General features: G+C 40.4%; 1 protein-coding gene across 2 annotated transcripts in view; it reads right to left on the reverse strand.

Moving 5' to 3' along the window:
• The window catches only part of ARHGAP35 (Rho GTPase activating protein 35), a 109,992-nt gene that overhangs the window by 47,391 nt on the left and 39,814 nt on the right, over positions 1-22,787 (reverse strand). The window contains exons 1-2 of one of the 2 annotated variants that reach the window (XM_077840072.1): positions 19,149-19,182; positions 7,345-7,489 (exon numbers count right to left, since the gene is read on the reverse strand). In XM_077840072.1, the coding sequence (XP_077696198.1) occupies positions 7,345-7,489; positions 19,149-19,181 (178 nt within the window). In that variant the 5' untranslated portion in view covers position 19,182. Of the gene's footprint in view, positions 1-7,344; positions 7,490-19,148; positions 19,183-22,787 lie in introns of those variants that run through there. The other variant, XM_077840071.1, reaches the window with a different exon arrangement.

Below are 22,787 nucleotides of genomic sequence, written 5' to 3' on the forward strand. Positions count from 1 at the left end.
GAAAATGCTACTACTTGCAGATTATTACACTTTAGTTACATGTTCAAAAGAAAATAATTTACGTTTTGGCAGCAGCCAAAAGAAGATGTGCAAAATGTAAGTAGAAGAATCAGCAGTCAGAACCTCTGGCATGATATTAGGAAGCAAAACCACCACAGCACTTTGCATTTTATTCATCTTTAGGCTGCTGAAGCAAAGACAGCTTTACGATAAAAACCTAGCACAGCAATTACAGCCTTAAAAATACTTGTGAAGCACTAAGATATTTCTCTCTCTATTGTAAGGGCTAATCTGCGAGCAGAATATCATGCTTACTTAAAAAAAAAAAAAAAAATCAACATTGTCCAATTGTTTAGGTTTAAAAGATCTGTATTATGTACAGAACATCTCTCTGATGCCTCTTGTGATTGTTAACTTCAGTTCTTTAAAAAACAAAAAACAAAAAAACCCGTTTTGAGTCCAAAGAACCCAAATAATGTTAGTTAGTGGCTGTGTGTCAATTTTGACTGCAGAACTTAGTGACAAAAGGAGATCCTCTATTTTCAAGGACCACCAGACCTCCTTTCAGGCAGGCCAATGAACAGCTGTCAGATGCTAACTTTCAGTCCCTGCTGATACCAGTTTGATTTGAACTAGTGACCCAGAGGGGAGAGGCTCTGTATCAGATTACCAACCCCCTACACCATTTAGTCCCCCCTTGCCTTCCTCATGCAGCCCTTGACCTCTACTAGCAACAACCTATTGGCCTTCACCCTCACTTTTGGCTAATTCAAGCAGAACAAATAATCACTTTTCCAAACTCTTACCAAAACATTAATCTATCAAATCTATAAAAGAGAATCTTCTTTGGAACAAATCTTTGATGATTAGTAAATCAATGACTTCTGCACATTTTTTGTACACGCCACAAAGAGAGGTGTAAACAGGGGAAAGAGAACTATCCCTTTTTGGCTCTTCTGAGTTTGGTGAGAACTGGTTACATACAGTTAATACAAGCTCACTGCCATATTTCTCAGAAAACAAAGAACTTGGGGTTGTCCTCCTCCCTTCACATATTAGAACACATTTATGAGACCTGATATTGCAATAATTATCATTTAGTGGAGTTCTGATTAACTAGCCGCCACCCACCCCCGCTATATCTCTTACCATGCAAATCCGACTTCCCCTTTAAGTGCATATGTTTAATTTTACAACTCAAGATCTCTTACAAGCCTCTGCAGCACACTTAGTTCATGTTAGCCCATGGAGAAAGACCAGGTAATAGTCTTTGTATTTTGATGGCCAAAAAGTCTCAGACTCATCTACAGGAGTCTGTACGTGCTGAGACAACTGACTGCGCGCGTTTGAACTGCCAGTTGAGAGAACAGTATAACCCATTCCTCCAGTGAATTAAATGATTAGCAAACAGGGCAGCTATATGTCCTTAAGCAAAGCATTTCCTTTTATATCAAGCCAACTGCTGATCACTATTCAGGAAATTAAAGCTACTGGCTTTTCCAAAAGAAACTTCCATTACAATTAAAGAAATGCGCATATTTAAACACACATGAAAATAAGCCATAACTGCCAGTAAATATGACATATTGATTATCCCTAAAGCAAATATACAAAAATTAAACCAATTTATATATAGATACATCAGTGTAGCTGTGCACATAAAAACCCAGTACAACGTACCCAAGGAGTAAAATACTCTAAGTTTTGTCTATACACACAGGGTTGCACCAGTTTAACTAAAGGTATGTTTTTTAACTGATTTAGTTTGCTAGTGCAAGTTTGTGTGTAGACAGTGCAAGTTTAGAATCACAAATGAAGGTCATCAAGTCCAGCCCCCTGCACTGAGGCAGGACTAAGTTTACCTGTGCCATTCCTGACAGTTGTTTGTGTGTAGACATTCTTAAACTGAAACCAGAACGTGTGCACACAAGCTTGCACCAATTTAACTAAACCAGTACGCAGAAGCTCAGGAAAAGTAGAAATAATATCTGGGTAAATAAATGTGTCAGGTTTCCTACCTGCCAAAAAGAGGCCATCGATGAGGCTGGGGCAGAATGAGTGACATCAATCAGGGGATGGTGAAAAAGTGGGGCCACATGGAATGGGAGCAAAGAGAACTGAGCTGCCTCTGGTGTAAGGAGAGAAGAGGCTAAACAAAACGGAACTGAGTTGCTATTCTGGTGAGAGACGGAAGATGGGGAGGTGATGAACATTAGTTTGAATGTATTGACTTAGCTCTCTGATCACAGGTGTATGGTGACTGGGAAGAGATAGAGCCTGGGTTTTTCAGCTACTCTGGTAGATCAAAATAGTCAGGTAGGTCAAGAGCAGTTACCCTTTCCCAGAAAAATAAGAAACTAGTTTAATTTTCCAGCCAAGCCAAAGCAGATTGTACAGCAACTTTTAAAATCTGTCTACAACTTAGATTGTAAGCTTTTGGGGACAAGGACCATCCATCTCTGCTATACATTTGTACAGTGCCAAGCACAAGGGGACCCTGATCGCTGTTTGGAACTCATAAGCACTACTGCAGTACTATAGTAAGAACAACCACTGCCACCACCGAAAGAACTCAATCGTTTGTAACTGAAATGACTGACCACTTGTCCACAGATAAATTTTTTTCCCTTTAATTTTTGCATTCCTCTGCAGTATAAACAAACTGTCGAACATATATGGTGAATAGATTAAAAACATTAGAACTTGTATCACTGATAGGGAAATTAATAGGCACATGCAGTGGATAGAAGGCATGTTTTAGGAAGCGTTTCAAGAAGAGATTATTTTTTCCCTCACGAACTTTAAGTGAACAGAGCTGGACTGCAATGACAAAAGATGTTCCCCTATACAAACACACAAAAACGGAAACCTAGGAAATTCTGATGATGCAGAATACTTCAGGTTTCAGACTAGAGAATCTCTTCAGGAATATCCTGCTGTTTTGGGTGTTGAGCAGGCAACAGAACTATTTGAATTTAGCTCTGGCTGGAAAAATAAATTCTTGGGTCTTTACAGATGTCTTGGTCACCAGTGTTGCAAATGCCTGAATTATACCATCAAAGCAACAAAGATGCTGTCCCATTTTTCCCCTCATATGAGCCATAAGGGAATAAAGCTGAAACATATATAGAAAAATTTAGAGCCCCCAAGAGAAAATGACCATTCAAGGCCACAGCTGTAGGATCAAAGATCTTCAGGAGAAAATGGCAATTCCCTCAAGATAAACGGACTTATCACCAAGCAAGAGAAAACCTTCCATTGGTCAAAGCAAAGACTCCAACAACTGAATCCTGACAGCAATTTAAATACCGCATAGATCTGAGGAGCCATATCACCACTTTGAAAAAATGAGAACAGATGGGGACCAAAATGCAACTGTCTCTAGCAAAAAGCTGCTCTTCAGAGAAGGCAGTTTAGGTATTAGGACATCTCAGAAGCCCAATATGGATTAGGGGATAGGCTTATAAATCACACCTACTGGAGAAAAATCAGTGAAAATGAAATATCAGCGACTGGATTTTCAATATCTGTGTCAGGTCTTCACCTTCCAGTTCAGAGCATTACAAACTCAGTATCTGAAGAGGATACAGAAGGGTAGCTGAAGATTAAGTTCCATCTACACATTGCATCAAACCCCAACACCTTTAACAAAGGAACAGCATAACGGACGGGACCAGTATAAGCAATAGGGATGCTACCTACACCTATTCTAAAAGCAGGTTCTGTGTATGTAAGACATTTTCATTTTAAATGAAGTCTGAAACCTGATATATATGTCATTAGCTTTATTTTGTCTGTACACATTACCCTGTTGTATGACTTTTGAGAAGGTGGGGATAGGACACCAAAGATTTACGTCCTTTAGCACTCCAGCAAAGCTTTGCTGGCATTTAACAACTAGATCAAACAGAAGAGAATCCTTGTCTAAAGAAGCATTTTCAAATATAGAATACAGACTTACACTGAAGAGTTATTTAATTGGAACTAAATCAGTATATCACACTTTAAAATTGACTTTTTGGACTGTTGTCTAGGCTTCATTTGACCCAGACCTTGAAAGATTAAAAGTCAGTGTATTTTCCCCCTTGTCATGAAGTTTCAAATAGTGAGAGTGTTAACACCATTACTCAACTCCAGATGTTGCTATCAGGGTTAATAGCAGGCTGAGGCAATCTGTCCACACTTAATGATACTTAATCATTACTGATTACACTTGGATTAGAGAGAATAAATCCAGGCGTAAAGAGACTGTAATCCGCAGCCTGACTGTGTTGGGCTACTAACACATTAGTTTAAGCCTGTAATCTTGAGCATAGCTATTACTGAAGAAGAATTTGCATTACTAGAGACTAAGAGCACCTCCCACCTCAAATGCTATCAAGGCTTTGAAAGCAGCAAGTGAAAACCAGAGGAGGGCGAAAAAAGGATCAAAAATACTGTCAAGCACACACAAAAAAGTAAAGGAGGACTTGTGGAACCTTAGAGACTAACAAATTTATTTGAGCATAAGCTTTCATGAGCTACAGCTCACTTCACTGGATGCATTCAGTGGAAAATACAGTGGCGAGATTTATATACACAGAGAACATGAAACAATGGGCGTTACCATACGCACTGTAACGAGAGTGATCAGGTAAGGTGAGCTATTATTATAATAAAGAGATTGAAGTGGATAATAAATGGACACAAATCAGACGTCAAGAATTATAACATTCAAAAACCCAGTCGGAGAACACTTCTATCTCTTTGGTCACTCAATTACAGACCTAAAAGTGGCAATTCTTCAACAAAAAAAACTCCAAAAACAGACTCCGAGAGACTGCTGAATTGGAATTAATTTGCAAACTGGATACAATTAACTTAGGCTTGAATAAAGACTGGGAGCGGATGGGTCATTACACAAAGTAAAACTATTTCCCCGTGTTTATTACCCCCACCCTTGCTGTTCCTCAGACGTTCTTGTCAACTGCTGGAAATGGCCCACCTTGATTATCACTACAAAAGATCCCCCGCCCCCTCTCCTGCTGGTAATAGCTCACCTTACCTGATCACACTCCTTACAGTGTGTATGGTAACACCCATTGTTTCATGTTCTCTGTGTATATAAATCTCCCCACTGTATTTTCCACTGAATGCATCCGATGAAGTGAGCTGTAGCTCACGAAAGCTTATGCGCAAATAAATTTGTTAGTCTCTAAGGTGCCAAAAGTCCTCCTTTTCTTTTTGTGGATACAGACTAACACGGCTGCTACTCTGAAACACAAAAAATTGTATTTCAAACAGAATTAAGTAAACCATCCAGATATAGTTAGGACATCTAGAATTCTTTGCTAGTTAAAGAATTTTGACACAGAAGTTGTGGCAGAACTGAATCTTGTGATGACTTTCAATACTAATCAACCCTAGCTTCAGAATTCAAGGATAATCTCTAACCATTAAATAAACTTCCAAAATTACATCCTTGCATTGCACTTCAGGTACAGAACAAGCAAACGGGGAAATGCACAAGTAGGCCCAAAATAATGTATGTTTCCATGTTGAAAGGTTTAGAAGTCACTCTCCCAGAAATGGAACTAGAACTAGGTATGGGAACTCTCTATCCCTAGAAAACAGATTGATATCAAGTGTCAGAATCAGGAATAATCTCAGGGCCTATTGTATTAACACAGGGAAAGGAAAAGCCAAATAAGAACACTCACTAATACTGAAGAATGGGATACTGAGTTATTTTTTAAATCAATTTTAAGTTATGCTTGAACAATAGTTTCTTCCATTACTGCCCCACGACTGTTCTGTCTTCTTTATCATGCACATCAATGTTCAGCTGACATGGCAACAGGTTGCTAACTGGTAGCTCATGCCATTCCTTATGCCTGTGGCAGACTCAAGAGTTGTAAAAGGTGAATGTTTTCTCTTCCTCCCTTCTCACTGATTCCCCACCTACCACCCTGAAAAACAGTCCAAGAACAGCAGAGGCCTGAGGTTCAGTCTACACCTAAAACTTAGGCTGACCTAGCTACATCACTCAGGGATGTGAAAAATGTCATGCCCTGGCAAAACAGTTAAATCAACCTAACCTCCAGTGTAGATGTGACTAGGTCAATGGAAGGATTGTTCTGTCAATCTAGCAACTGCCTCACGGTGAGGTGGATTGAGTACATTGATGGAAAAACCTCCTCCTTTGATGTAGGAAATGTCTAAACTATGGTGCTACGGAAGCAGCTGTAATGTAGATATACCCTTAATCTATGCCACAGCAGAGTGAAGCGGGTCAAAGTAATGTCGTTTTCACTCTGCTATAAGGCAGAGATCAGCAGCAACAGTAGGGGTGTGATCCAGGGAGAGGATGAACAAAGTAAAAAAAAAAATAAAAAGACACAAGCTTCCTGATGCCCTTCCACTCTGCATCTGTAAGGGGGATGGGAGAACAACCCATCCTTCTCTCTCCAGAAGCCAGACAGAAAATTAAACTCAGTATATAATCTGATTTTCCTAACCATGCACAAGATGAAACACAAAGTTTGGGGCCAGTACCATGAAGAGAATGACAACACTGGGGATTGCTGGGTTTGGGTTTCTCATTAGGACACCACTCCTTGATATTGGTGATGGGGGGGTGTTATTTTCATATTACTCTCTGGCTACCACATTTATTTCTGTGGCTAGTAAGTATTTGGCAAACTTCTGAAATCACAAGAATGGCACTTTACATCTTCGGTGCACTACAAACCTTAATACATTTGCCAAACAGAATGAAATTAAATGAGTTTTTATTGTTGACATGAAACAGCAAAGTGCGCAGTTCTACAGCATCTGGATGCAATTTCAGTGTAGCATGATTGAGGCACAAGCCCAAGCCCACATCGGCACCAAAATAAAGTTCAGCTTTAACCCAACAAAGCAAATTATCTCATTTTCTAATCTCATGAAATACAAATGATTTGTCAATTACTAATACAAATCAGGGAAGCTGAAATTGCAAGGAATGGGGATTCAAGTTCACAACCTAAATACTGTATTGTATTCAGCATTTCAATTTAACCAATTAGACTGCTTGTAATGCAGATTTTTGTATACAACCTGTTTTTTGTTTTTTTTTCCCCCAAAAAAAGTGCAGTGCAACCTGGCTTACTTAAAGGGTTAAGTGCAGGAAGCTTAAGGAAAATGTAATTCCAGTCTTCCAATATATAAAAAGGCATCTGCATACAAACATTTTTATAAGCCTCTCTCCCTCAAGGGTAATATGATCCTGGACTTCCTAACAAACTAAAACATATGACTTTTGCACCAAGCTCCCAGTGTACGCTTTTACTCATTGATGCTTGCCCCAAGAGAAATTCTTACCTGTTGCTTCAATGTACTCAATACATCGCTCGATAAAGATGGGAATAGGCTTTTCTGGAGTCACTACAGTGGACAAAGGCACCCCAAAATAATTACTTTCCCACTGAGTCTTTGTGATGGATGGCCGAGGCTTTGGCTTTGGTTTCTGTAGAAGAGAATATCCTTGAATTAATATAACAAGAAAAATACCACAACATACACAGGATAATAAACTCTAGGACCCTGCGAGGTCAGAGGGTCCTGCCCAAGCCCAAACATCTATGTGGACATATAAGTACCAATGTGGACACAAGAACAAATGGATATAAACTGGCCACCAGGAAGTTGAGACTTGAAATTAGACGAAGATTTCTAACCATCAGAGGAGTGAAGTTTTGGAATAGCCTTCCAAGGGAAGCAGTGGGGGCAAAAGATCTATCTGGCTTTAAGATTAAACTCGACAAGTTTATGGAGGAGATGGTATGATGGGATAACATGATTTTGGTAATTAATTGATCTTTAAATATTCATGGTAAATAGGCCTAATGGCCTGTGATGGGATGTTAGATGGGGTGGGATCTGAGTTACCCAGGAAAGAATTTTCTGTAGTATTCTGGTTGGTGAATCTTGCCCATACGCTCAGGGTTTAGCTGATCACCATATTTGGGGTTGGGAAGGAATTTTCCTCCAGGGCAGATTGGAAGAGACCCTGGAGGTTTTTTGCCTTCCTCTGTAGCATGGGGCACGGGTCACTTGCTGGAGGATTCTCTGCTCCTTGAAGTCTTTAAACCACGATTTGAGGACCTCAATAGCTCAGACATAGGTGAGAGGTTTTTCACAGGAGTGGGTGGGTGAGATTCTGTGGCCTGCATTGTGCAGGAGGTCAGACTAGATGATCATAATGGTCCCCTCTGACCTCAGTATTTATGAATCTATAATCGCAATTAAACAGCCCCATAAGCTCGAGCCCTGTGAGTCCTAGTCAGCTGGCATAGGCCAGCAATGCTATCTAATTGAAGTGTATACATACCCTAAAACCACTTGGAAACTTCAGCTAGTTCAGACTGTGGCTGCCCATTTATTTAGTGTTGTTCTGCATAGGTAGCACATTACGCCTGTGCAGTTCTAGCGCACAGATGGTTCTAGACATACTCGAAGTAATAGTTCTCATCTTTATAGTTTGGGCTATAGTTATCTATGAAACTATCTCCATTCTTTGAATGATGCTGCCAATAGCGGAGATCAACAGGGCTATCTGAGTTTACTGTCCACAGATTTATACATCAGTGGACCACAAGAAGGGCACTCTAAATGAAGAGCCCTTTATCCACCGGAATTTCTTTCATCTCTATCAATTTTTTGTCCTGTCCCCGTCCCGCCCCACGCACACAGTCTTTTTCTTAAGTGGGTAGCTGTGAGAGGATGGTTTTGGTTGAGTGAAGAAGTTCTCTGCAACTTATTTTGGGCATTGTACGTATTTAATGGTTTTTTAAATGCTCGTACATCTAAAGAATAAAAGTTGGCTAGTCAAACACTTTTCAATAGGTAAGCTGGCTAGTCAAACACTTTTCAGTAGGCATCAATTCACAAAATAAGTATTAACAGTCCCTCCAGATGAGGTAGATGGTAGGAGATCTAACGGAAGACACAGCTGTTGACGTGTTGGACAATATTAATCAGTGGTGGCTCAATTTCCATACAGTTTCTAGTTTGACAAAAATAACTTATGAGAGCAGGTGTCCAGATTTATTTTGAGACCTGGGAGTTGATTATTCTTACTCAAACTCCTGACCTGCAATGTCATAGAACTGTAATTCCAGAAGCCTAATAACTGTATACGGCTGCATGAACAAACCTCCCTAGAGAGAACTGCTATCCAGATGCTGGGCCATGTGACTCCAAGAAACTCTCACACACACACCCCACATTGTCTATATCCCCACCCCGCTGGAACAGATCACTTCCTGTTTAGTCTGCGTTTCTATAAAACTTCCTCCTGCATAGCAGTGGTGACACACATGGACACATTAGAACAATACTGAATTTGCAATAATGAGGGAAATGTTTATTTTTGTGCAACAGGCACAGCATCTTGTTTGTGCCAATAAAAGCAAACAGCAAATTTAGAATAGGTATCACGTGACAAATTTAGTAGGAAAAAAGTGGTGAAAAAAGGAATGAAAACCTTGTCCACACCTAAAGCTAAACCCACACAACAATTGTAATGTAACCTACTACATGTACCTCTGTGTGCTGGTCCTGTGTACAGAAAGTGAGCAAAAAGTGAGCAGATCAGTACAGGGAGACACTTATTTCCACCTTTCTAATATATGTAGTTTACAGTTCTTAATCCTAATATCAATCCCTTGCCACACCTACTATGTCTGTGATGAGCAATTTGTCACATGCCCCTTTTCTATGTGCATGCTTGCTCTGTGCAATAAATTAACAGGTGAAAAAGAGACACTGTCCTCTCAGATTTGGCTCCAAGATCAGACAAAAAACCTCAGCAGACCCCTTTTGGGAGGCTGTCTAAAATAATGCTGCCATAGTTCTAGGTCACAGATCTACTGAAATTCAATACAAATTTCATCACGTACAACTGCCAAGACGACAAAATCCTCATCTGTCGTAACTAACCCTATGAAGTACAGCACACTATGCTTGGACAGAGCTAACAGAAGAGAGACCTCTTCAACGCAGAAGTAGTTTGCAATCAGTGTTTCAGTCAGAGATCCAACAGTGAGATGACAGGAAGTTGTAACTGGGATGACTCCAAACACTAGAAAGCTTTCACATTGTACATCATTTTAATCATCTATAGCAGGGGTTCCCAACCTTTTCCTTTTCGAGGTCATCCCCCTCCCCCCCATCATCCTATAAAAACTCCATGGTCCAACTGTGCCACAACTGTTTTTCTGCATATAAAAGCCAGGACCAGCGTCAGGGGTTAGGAAACAAGACAATTCCCTGGTACCCCGTGTCACAGGGGGCCCCCGCAAAGTTAAGCTGCTCACACTTCGGCTTCAGCCCCAGGTGACGGGACTTGCGAGCCCCAGTCTTCAGCCTCAGGTGGTGGGGACTTCAGCTTTCTGCCATAGGCCCCAGCAGGTCTAATGCCAGCCCTGCTTGGCGGACCCCCTGAAATCTGCTCACGGATCCCTGTGGGCCCTGGACTCCTGGCTAAGAACCACTGATCCATAGTACAGCAGGATGATGGCAAAATACAAATACTAGAACTATGAATCTCTCTCTTTCTTCCTCACAAGTAGTAGCTGGATGAACCATAAAGGGGAAAGAAACTGCTGATAAATGTTTACAGGAAGCAAATTCTGATGACCTAGCAGACTTCTAAAAAAGTTTGTGAGGGTATGTCTTCACTAGCAATGTTAAACGTGGCTGTGTAGTCGCAGTACCAGCACTGGGAGAGAGCTCTCCCAGCGCTGTAAAAAGACCACCTCCAGGAGGGGAGTAGCTCCAGCGCTGGTGCACCGTCTACACTGCCACTTTACAGCGCTGGAACTTGCAGTACTCCAAAGGGGGGGTGAGGGGGTGTTTTCACACCCCTGAGCAAGAAAGTCATAGCACTGTAAAGTGGCAATGTAGACAAGGCCTTAGACTCGTCTGAAAGGCAATAGAATGCTTGGTAACCTGTAGCTCTATCTCTAGCCTCCTGTGACTAGATGGGGTGTGCACCAAAGTCAGGGCATCAAGGAAATTTGAGGCTACAACATATGTAGAAAGCCACACTAAAACCCTTCTAGAACTTCAGGCAATAAAAGCGTTACTGTGTAAATTTCAGCTGGAAATGTCACCCTGTGGTGCCACCTGCCAGATGTCTAATGGACAGTCCCCTGCCCTTAGCTAGGCATGCGTCACTCTTTAGGGAATCATTAAAAGGGTTACAGGGCAGCAGCAGGCACTCAGCAAGAAGAAAGCAACACCATCCCAACATCCATCTTCATTTACAGCAGCTAATTCTCAGTTAGCAAACCCGACTGAAAGCCTCTACAAAATAGATAAATCAAGTCTTTAGAAAGATAGACGCATGTCAGTGCTACCTATTTTTTAAACACCTAGAATTCACTAAGAAAAATCACCAAGAATTGTACTTACAAAAAGCATGTCCTGATCATACAACAGAACTGCCTGCCCCACACATCTCCTGCTCAGAGAGAATATAATTGTTTGGTCTTTAAAAGGGCAAGGACTCTTCACAGTACTTCAGGCATGCTGACAGTTTCTATAAAAACAGCAGGTGTCTTGGCTGGGTCTCAGCATTAAGAACCTTGCCAGAAACAAAGGCCTGCCTACATACAGGGATATTTGTAATTTATGCCTGCACTACTACGTAGGAGACTCACTCAGAATCTGCTCCAGGACTCCAGCTTCTTGGCTTATGGAGACCAGAAAAGGGTGGGAGACAAGGGATTAAGCAGCAGCAATGACAATATTCTTGCTTTCCGAGGAAGGGCTCCAGGACCCACTTCTGAGCACCGCATGAAGCAGCTCATCTTTCATTGTTCTTCTCCTCTCAAAACAGAAGCTCTGCAAGTTGCTGTAACAGGTAAAGTAGAGAATGGCTTCAGAGTGAGAGGAAGTGGAAACCAGAGAAAGGACCAGGAACTAGAAATGGATAACTGCCAAAAAGCTTCCAAGTTTATGCTTTGTACTCCCTCTTAATGAAGCAATTATATCATGATCCTGCTGAGAGTTCTTCACACAGACTTAAAAGCATAGCTATCTTTATTTTAAAAATATTTAATCTGTAAAGTGGGGGAAATATTTAGCTCTCTCACAGGTGTGAGGATGGATTAATTAACAGCTGTGCAGAACACGAAACCACAGAGTGCTGAATAAATGCTAATGTATTATGCTTTGGACAACAGTATGGTACACAGCTGACAAAATGGTATATGAGGTTGTGTTTATTTTTTTTTAAAGCAATAAAGCAGAGTCTGGTCGCTGTTCAGAGAACAGAACTACCGTGAGAGCCAGAACTATTCGGATCTTTGCATTCTTGAAGTAGCTCATTGATCTGTTGGAACTTGGCAAAAAACAGTATTTCTACTCAACTGAGCTGCACTGCAAAGGCACAGCCACAGCGCGTCCAAGGGTTTGACCAGATTGCACAGGGTGATACACTGACACAACGGCGTGGCTTCAATGGCCAGAACATGGAGAGAATTCTAACAGCAGCCCAGAGAAGGGGGGCCTGATGGTTAAGGGCAAAAGCTGCCGATTCTGATGGTTAACTGCCAAGAAGCATCACACAGATGATGGCCTCTCTGCGTCTAACCCATAACAGGCAAAACTTTAGGCAATTCACTTGGACAAGACTTATGTTCTGGGATGAAGTTTTAGCTACTCAATTACAAGACAAGATTAAAGACGAAAGAAAATGGAGAAAAATGTAAATGAGGACTGAAGGGTGGGTTCAGCAATGACTAGAAGTACGCTGGCAGCTTTTTTCAACTTGCAATCACAACCAACTTGTAAGGAGGTCACAAGCAGAGCTACCTTTTCCCACTACACATCTGTGACGAACTGATGCTGGAATCTGGTTACGGGTACCACTCACCAGTGCTGATATGCGTTACCTGATACACCAAATGAGAATAAAATTGGCACTGTGCAATCCTTATCAGTCTAGGCGCTGTTCCACTGTAGGCAAATGGGGCTACTCAGCTCCACATATGCCAGCCTGAAACCGAAAGATGAGGAAAAGGCATACTAATACTTTCTTACTAAGCAAAACGTCAGCCATCTTTTTGTTCTATGTTTGTACAGTGTCTAGCACACTGGGGTCCTGGTCCATGACTGGGATTTCTAGGCACTACAATAATAAATATAATAAATAATTGTATTTTTAAAGTGAATTTAATGCTGGTGAAAGGTGTTGGATTGGTAATTCTGGAGACTGAAGTTTTCTACTTACAGTACAAACAGCAGTAAGACAATCCGACTTCTGTGACTGTCTCAAACCTGATTTGAATAAACTATTTCTAGCATTCAGAAAGGTAGTTCAGCTTCAGTGTGTCATTCAATCCTTGGCTTCCAAGGAGACTGTCAATTTGCAGGGCAATTAGTGACAACAGTGATGATGATTTGTGAAATATGGATGCACATCCTTGTTTGGGGCTGGACCAAAAGTCCATTTGTTTGTTTCATATGGACCACTGAAGTTGGAATATGCTAAATTTCCTAACATCCTGTGCTGGATTCAAACCAGTAATCTACAGAGTTAAAAGTTCTGTTGCATTAAAACAAGGTAGCTGGAACTAAATTACATCATCTTTTACTAGCTGTGATCAGACAAAGTACTGAATCAGCTACAGAAAGCTTGCAGACTATGGAAGATGGTGAGAAAAGAAATTTATCATGAAAATAAAAGTGACTGAAAGGCTAGTAGAAGCCCACACTGGACATGTTACTCTGAGAGGTGGCCTCATGAAGGTGCAGATGCCATATGCTTTAAGTAATGCACTATTGCATGGATTATATTAGGCATACTGTCTCCAAGGCCACTGTGAACATTCATGAAAAGATAGAATTGAAATGGTAAAAAGAGAAGGAGTACTTGTGGCACTTTAGAGACTAACCAATTTATCTGAGCATAAGCTTTCGTGAGCTACAGCTCACTTCATCGGATGCATATTGTGGAAAGTGTAGAAGATCTTTTTATACACACAAAGCATGAAAAAATACCTTCATGCTTTGTGTGTATAAAAAGATCTTCTGCACTTTCCACAGTATGCATCCGATGAAGTGAGCTGTAGCTCACGAAAGCTTATGCTCAAATAAATTGGTTAGTCTCTAAGGTGCCACAAGTCCTCCTTTTCTTTTTGCAAATACAGACTAACACGGCTGTTACTCTGAAATTGAAATGGTGTAATCAAGCCCCTTGTGATGCCTGGATCTTGGATTTCATGAGCCAACAGTCTTCTCCCACATACCTGGAGGGATCTTTGCCTTTTACAGCAACAAGCAGATAGCACTGAATAGAGTGAGGAAGGCTACTAACAAAAAGCTGTCAGGACAAAACAGGAATATGTTAAAACAACACAAAACTTGCAGAACCAATTAAAATGCCAAGCACAATTTGCCTCTTACCAAACAAATTCTAAAGGCTGCTGAACACTCTCCTCTATCCATCCCTGTCTTGGATTTAGTGCCAGTGTACATTTTGCTCTATTATATCATTTGAGTCTTAAAATAAGTTAACTTTCTGACCAGAGCTCACATTTTAGACCTGAGGGAGAAAATTAATTTTTTAGCCCAAAGAAATGAGCAAAATCTGCCCTGCAACAAACTCTAGTATCAGATGAGTTACTTAAAGATTAGAGAGACTTGGATCCTCTTATTAGCACCTTGCTCTTTGAAGATGGAGGTCATAATGCCTTAATTGAACTTTTCCTATTTTCTATTTGCCGGATTCAATCAATTCTTCAGGGACAGTTAATGGATTTTGCAACTTATCTATACAGATCTTTCAGCAGATTAGAAAATGTGGAGTATTAACCTTCATTTTACATCTATACAAAGCAATGAGTGTGTAAGTGTTATGTTAGTTTTAAGACCAGGAAAACAAAATGACGACTAGCTAGGTGACCTTGGGCAAGCCATAACCTCTGTGCCTAATTTACCCCCATCTGTAAAAGGAGGATAATATAGTTACTAACTGCATAAACAATGGACCAGAGAACCACAAGAAAACATGACTTACAGAGAGATTTAATAAGCTGTAGTTAGCTTACTGAGAAAGCTAAGAGGCATCTACATCATGTTCTATAAGCACTTCCACACAGTCAGATAATATCTGAGTAGAAGGCTCTTTAGTCAAACAAAGACACAACAATATCTAATGGCCGAACGCTCTAGATAAATCCAAACCTGAAAATGAGGCACCATTTTTATTTTTATTTTTTTTATTTTTTTTTTAAACAGAGTAGTTAACCACTGGAACAACTCACCACTGGATGCAGGAAGCACAGGATAAAATTCTATGGCGTGTGTTATGCAAGAGGTCAGACTACATGAACACAGTGGGCCCTTCTGCCCGTAAAAATCTACGCACATACCTGCTACATCCACCAAGTGTACCTATCTAATGCAGGTGAGCTTACTTCAGGAAAATAATTGCCAGAATACAGCCCTTATCTGACAAAGAATGAGTTCAACAGACTGATGAGTTGAGGTATTTTTTTTTTGACTCAAAGAATCAGAGCATTGACTGGTGCCAGCTCAGAAATTCCTCAGGGTAACATGCTATTGCAGCTTAAAATTTTAAGTTTAATTGGTAAGTGACTAAAAAGGGACACCAGAACAAGTATTTTTACTCTATTATTTATTCCCTCTGAGGAGCTTGAAAGATTATTTGTCATTATTATAAAAATTATTAATTCTTTCCGTTTTCTATTTGGCAAATATTTTAGGTTATCTCCATGTGTTTCCAATGGAGCTTGAAATTAACAAAGCCTTTCAATTTACTTGTTTGTGCATCAACATCAAGATCTAGTAATTATGTTTGGCAATTAACTTGTGCTCCTTCTGCTGGCTCTGAAATAGCCAATCACAAAACATTTTTTTAATCCAGGTATTCCATAAGCAATGGGTTTTGGAGATTTCCCCTGTCCTGTGCTCTTTTAGTTAAAAAATACTTCAAATTTTCAGCTGTGATCTATTTTTACAGCACTTATCGCACAATATTTAAGCACGGAGTTCTGCACCTAAATTACTAAAATGTGTCCCTTTAAGCCAATGTACAGTTTAGCAGGTCTATGATTATATGTCTTTCCTATAGAAAGGAGCTCTCTGTATCAGCATTTCTCATGCACCTCAGAGATTGTTTCCACCCAGTTAAGACGGTCTCACCTTATGGGTCAAGAACTGATGGAAGTTCACCTCCTTTTTAATTAAAACTTGATTTCTTGTCAGAGCTCTCCTTGCCATTGAGGGTCTTAGAATAGAGAATATAGTTTTCTAAAAATAGGCTTTTTCTTATTCTTATTTAATTCCCAATGGTGTTAAGCTCTGACAGAATTTTTAAGAGATTCTATTTTTATAATTCAAAGTAAGTGCACAATACATAAAGGTTTAAAAATTGCAAAAACCTCTCCACTTCAAAACAATTCCTCAGACTGTACAAGACTTCTACCAATTCAGCCCTCCTCTGTTTTTCAGGAAGAGCGTTCCAATGCCAACGAAAAGAAGTAGACCACCCTGCCCTGCTTGCCAAGGGACAGCTGCTGCAAGTATGAAATCACCACTGATTTGCGAAGCAGTAGCAACAGTGTTTAAGAAGACAAGAGTTTAAGGATGAAAGAATGAGAATATCCTTCGCTTTAGTAGTTATTATTATTGTTCATTGTAAGGAACAATCTTCTACAGCCCAAGTTGGCAAAACCTGTGCGGAAAGCTCAATTTGAAGCAAGGAGCAGCACTGACCTTACATAATTGCTGAGTAGCCTTCTCAAGAATTTCACCTTACTGAAACAAAACCGTAGTCCAATTGGTGAGAGAGGGTGTTTACACTGCAAACCACTATAGTTCCTTACAACAAAAATTTTTTTTCCATACTGTAAGAGTACACAAGGTTCAAATTTCATACCATTCAACTTGTCTGTCAAAATTCACTGTCTTTTGAAGGGCAGGGAAATCTGAGTGTTCACCAGCTGCTGTTTATTCATAATTCACACACAAATCTCCACATGAAAATATGAAAATTCGGGGCGGGGGGGGTGTCTTATTTCAGGACTAACTCCACATTTTCCACCCTTATAGAATAAGGACACATAGGTAGGCAGCGTGACATATTATGCTTTCTCACTCAAAGAAGAGCATCTGACTCATCCTAACGATGAGGTACTATTGGCAAGACCATACAAGCAAGGCTAACAATGACATGCATCTGGATTTCCAAAGGAATATTGGGAGAACAGTTTCTCTAGCTCACCATGACAGGTTTCAGAGTAGTAGCCATGTTAGTCTGTATTCGCAAAAAGAAAAGGAGTACTTGTGGCACCTTAGAGACTAACCAATTTATTTGAGCATAAGCTGCTCACGAAAGCTTATGCTCAAATAAATGTGTTAGTCTCTAAGGTGCCACAAGTACTCCTTTTCTTCTAGATCACCAGTATTTTCTGAAAATCAATTGCACAGCTCCTCTGATGAACGATCTTTAAAACACACTGGGAGGAGGTGGAGGGCGCACGGAGAGACTTTCAGCATCACTGCCCTCATGAGCAGTCCTGAAATGTACACACTTCATTTTGAAATCAAGTAGATATAGCAGACAACAGGCTGATTTCAAAATAGCTCAGAAAGAATTAAATGAAATCATGACAAACACACCCAGATATGACTACCATGGTAGATTCATTAGAAAGGAAATTAAGATATTTCATTTACATCTGCAGCGAAACCAATACCTGCTACGTAAATTTCACAGCTTCACAGCAACTAGTAAATTAGCTGAGAAGTCAGAGAATTTCCTGCCCTTTCCCCCATTAGCATTCTGCACAGGGTGCTCTACTGCTAGATCTGCTATTCTTACACCAAGCCCTTTGACCTCTTGACCTGGGCGCTGGGAAATACCAACTCTTTTAGATACACAGTGGACTTTCATCACTTATGCTTACACTACTCCTTCAAATCAGCATTTTAAATTACATGGTCTCTGCTTCTCTATTCTTCCCCTCACTCCACAAACATGCCCTCAAAAGATACTCCACCATTTATTTACAGGCATTTCTATACTGTAGTATTCAAGGGCCTACTGATTTATGGCACAATACCAGAACTGGACAACGCTTATATTTAATTTTTCTCAAAGATGTGGGACAATCAACTGAAAACTGATTAGTTTTAATCATTGCATGCTCACTGGCAACACTCCTGGGATGAGGAAGTCTGAGAAATTTTACTTGCAAATTATTTGTCCCTAAGGTGTTCCAGACTCTAAAAAAAGTAATCCACTGCTTTCTGCTGTGCTTATAAAGTTCTGTGCTTTTTACACTGATTGTACAGGCGTATGTTTTAATAGGATATCATACTGCCAATGTTAAACCCATGAAGCTGCAATGCAGAGACAAAAGTCTCAGCTCCTGGGTACATTATCCTACATGTCTAATTACTAAATGATATGTTACTCAAATTATGAGGAAAGTGGAAGCCTGAAGGAGGAAGATAAAGGGTTAAGTCTCAATTTTGGGATCTACATATTATTAGAAGTAGCTATTTAGCTTTCTGGGATACATTTCTATCTTTGTATGCACTATTGTTGTAGCCATGTCAGTCCCAGGATATTAGAGAGACAAAGTGGGGGAGGTAATATCTTTAATTGCACCAACCAGCTCTTCCATGGGTCTGGGAAAGATACTCAGAGTGTCACAGCTAAATACAAGGTTGAACAGATAGCGTAGCGTAAGTAGTTCACACATATTCTAAAAGACCATTCAAGATGAAGTGACCCTTAGTCACCTACTACAGGACAGGCCAAACAAAGAAAATAACAGAACGCCACTAGCCGTCACCTTCGGCCCCCAACTAAAACCCCTCCAACGCATTATTAAGGATCTACAACCTATCCTGAAGGATGACCCAACACTCTCACAAATCCTGGGAGACAGGCCAGTCCTTGCCTACAGACAGCCCCCCAACCTGAAGCAAATACTCACCAGCAACCACATACCACATAACAAAACCACTAACCCAGGAACCTATCCTTGCAACAAAGCCCGTTGCCAACTGTGCCCACATATCTATTCAGGGGACACCATCACAGGGCCTAATAACATCAGCCACACTATCAGAGGCTCGTTCACCTGCACATCCACCAATGTGATACATGCCATCATGTGCCAGCAATGCCCCTCTGCCATGTACATTGGTCAAACTGGACAGTCTCTACATAAAAGAATAAATGGACACAAATCAGATGTCAAGAATTATAACATTCATAAACCAGTCGGAGAACACTTCAATCTCTCTGGTCACGTGATTACAGACATGAAAGTTGCAATTCTTCAACAAAAAAACTTCAAATCCAGACTCCAGCGAGAAACTGTTGAATTGGAATTCATTTGCAAATTGGATACATTAATTTAGGCTTGAATAGAGACTGGGAGTGGCTAAGTCATTATGCAAGGTAACTTATTTCCCCTTGTTTTTTCAACCCCCCCCCCCCCCCCGACGTTCTTGTTAAACCCTGGATTTGTGCTGGAAATGGCCCACCTTGATTATCATACACATTATAAGGAGAGTAAAAACAAAAGGAGTACTTGTGGCACCTTAGAGACTAACCAATTTATTTGAGCATAAGCTTTCGTGAGCTACAGCTCACGAAAACAGTTTCCACAGTATGCATCCGATGAAGTGAGCTGTAGCTCACAAAAGCTTATGGTCAAATAAATTGGTTAGTCTCTAAGGTGCCACAAGTACTCCTTTTCTTTTTGCGAATACAGACTAACAGGGCTGTTACTCTGAAACCTGTAAGGAGAGTGGTCACTTTAGATAAGCTATTACCAGCAGGAGAGTGGGTTTGTGTGTGTGTGTGGGGGCGGGGGGGGGGAAGGAGGGAGAGAGAAAACCTGGATTTGTGCTGGAAATGGCCCAACTTGATTATCATACACATTGTAAGGAGAGTGATCACTTTAGATAAGCTATTGCCAGCAGGAGAGTGGGGTGGGGGGAGGTATTTTTTCATGCTTTGTGTGTATAAAAGATCTTCTACACTTTCCACAGTATGCATCCAATGAAGTGAGCTGTAGCTCACGAAAGCTTATGCTCAAATAAATTGGTTAGTCTCTAAGGTGCCACAAGTACTCCTTTTCTTTTAACATCCCTGTAGTCACAGGACAAAAAGGGGAGTTACTGTATTACAGATTGTTGTCAAATAGTGTTATTATTAAGACCATGATTTTTAGCATCTTGCAAAGTTATAAATTTAGTTCCCAGGCTTGTCTTTTGAAAGTATTGTGCAGGTTTCCTTTGAGGATGAGGACTGATAGTGATCAGTCTACAATTGACCTTTGTGGGAAAAAAGAAGAGCAACTCTGTGTAAACTCAAAAGCTTGTCTCTTACAAACAGAAGGTGGTCCAGTAAAAGATATTACCTCACCCACCTTGTCTCTGATTATGATTAAGGCATTTTAGGGTGTGTGATCCCAGATTAGATTAAGTTTGTTTGTATTTTCATATTTCTTACCTATCACAGCATTACTACAGACCAGAGCTAAGGCTGTTTAGGTGCCTTAATTACACATTTCTTTCTTTAACATGTTTTGATTTCTTTTAAATATTGCTGTAATTCTTAATTTCTTGGGTCTACAATACTTTATTTTTGGATATTTACAGCAGCATTACAACATTTCTTACCCTTACATTACTGAGACATACTATGAATCTTAGCCTCTTAATGTAGTTCGCGTTTCCGGGAATTTCCTTAGTTTTAAAGTTTAAAACGTCATACACAAAGACTAAAAAAGAAGCCTAAAAAGAATTCTACCATGCAAGATTTCTATTTATTTCAAGATATGCAGTATCAACCTTACATTTTTTTGTTTTAATTTTGACTTTTAAAGGGCAGATTCACTGGCATACGAAAACAGTGCAATGTAGCCAAAGTTCACCAGCCCGTGGATATGGGTTTAACAGTAGCTTTGCGTAACACAAAGCTGCCAAAGTGTACTGCTGAATCTATCCCTTAATCTGCAATGTCCTTTTTGGTTTAGAAGGCTGTGTGGCAGAGATCAGTGCTGTGGAAAGGGAGAAAAAGGAGAGCCCCATCTGTAAATCCCAACATGTCTGTGCTTTGAAAGCTTCCCCTGCACTCCTGCCTCAGTTCATCAGTACCTTCTGAATGCACAGTGGAGTCAAGAAAGCAGTGCATGGGGAGCCTTACAAACTCCGACGGCTCACGCTAGTATGCCACCATGGAATCTTTAAAGAGCAGTGCTGGGTGGACCACAATCTATGGATGAAGAAAAGGAGTACTTGTGGCACCTTAGAGACTAACCAATTTATTTGAGCATGAGCTTTCGTGAGCCACAGCTCACTTCATCGGATGCACACCGTGGAAACTGCAGCAGACTTTATATATACACAGATTTGTATATATAAAGTCTGCTGCAGTTTCCACGGTGTGCATCCGATGAAGTGAGCTGTGGCTCACGAAAGCTCATGCTCAAATAAATTGGTTAGTCTCTAAGGTGCCACAAGTACTCCTTTTCTTTTTGCGAATACAGACTAACAGGGCTGTTACTCTGAAATCTACGGATGAGAATTCTTGACTAGAGACCAGGGAGCCTCAAATCAATGAGTCATTATATGCAATAGAAATGCTGGATGAAAATCAGCTGTGGAGGAAAGGTGGCAACTGGTTGAGTAATCTAACATCACAATGGCCCCATTTACAGTTACCTGAGCCTGTCTGTAATCTGTATCATAAATGTTAATAACTTATCTTAATTACAATTTAATTTCTTCAAATATAGCCTGTGTCCATGATTTCAATTAATTTTAACTACATTGGAAGTTTGAAGTGTGCTATTTCATTGTTAAGATCATTTGAAACAAAGATGACTTACAGGTGTTAAATTTCTTAAAGGACTCAAATTAACTAACTGTAGCTCAAAATTAATCAGTAAATTTACTTGTAAATTCTCAGAAAATTCATAGTGTACTCAGAGTTAGTGCTGCTAGCTTGGGGAAGATATTGTGAAATTGGAATCATGGTTGCTAAGGTTGGGGGGAACGGGAATAGGGACACAGGCAAGGCTCTGCGGCATCAGAGCTGGGAAGGGGGACACGGGGTAAATGCTCTGCGGCGTCAGAGCTGGGAGCAGAACATTGGGAAACAGACTATTGGCATATAGAGATAAGCCCAACTGGTGTGAAGGGCTTTGGAATATGCTTGCTTAGAAACTAACCCCAATAAACATCGCATTGTTTGCACTTTGGACTTCTAGTCTTTTGCTGCTTGCTGTCTGCGTGACAAGAACCAGGAAAGTAAAAACACATTTTACTTACAAATCAAAGCAACTGAAATCCTACTTTAAGTGCAAATTGGAACTCAGCCTTACCTATGGAGTTGCAACAAGCACCTCTAACAAAAAAAACCCCTATAACTGCATATAAAAGATTACAAAATCGGTTACAGCACCGTTCACCTCATAAACTCCTGATTTGCATGGAACACAATGCCTTTCCAATATGCAAAGTGAGTTTGTGGGTCTCAGCCAAATTCCGAGTAGACCTCTGTCACAAGTGAGATGATTTCAGACTCAAAGGAGAGTGCAGAAGAGACTGAACTCCACCAATGCCCTCACAGGTAACCCCCTCCATACCAGCGTTGAGGTAAAGTGGACATACAAGGCTATGTGGCACTCTTCAATTATTTCAGTTCTACCTGTTCTATTGATAAAATATTTCAGTTTCCAATGCTGACAATTAATTACCTTACG

Source organism: Eretmochelys imbricata, chromosome 23 (genome assembly GCF_965152235.1).
Source record: "Eretmochelys imbricata isolate rEreImb1 chromosome 23, rEreImb1.hap1, whole genome shotgun sequence".
Lineage (NCBI taxonomy): Eukaryota > Metazoa > Chordata > Testudines > Cheloniidae > Eretmochelys > Eretmochelys imbricata.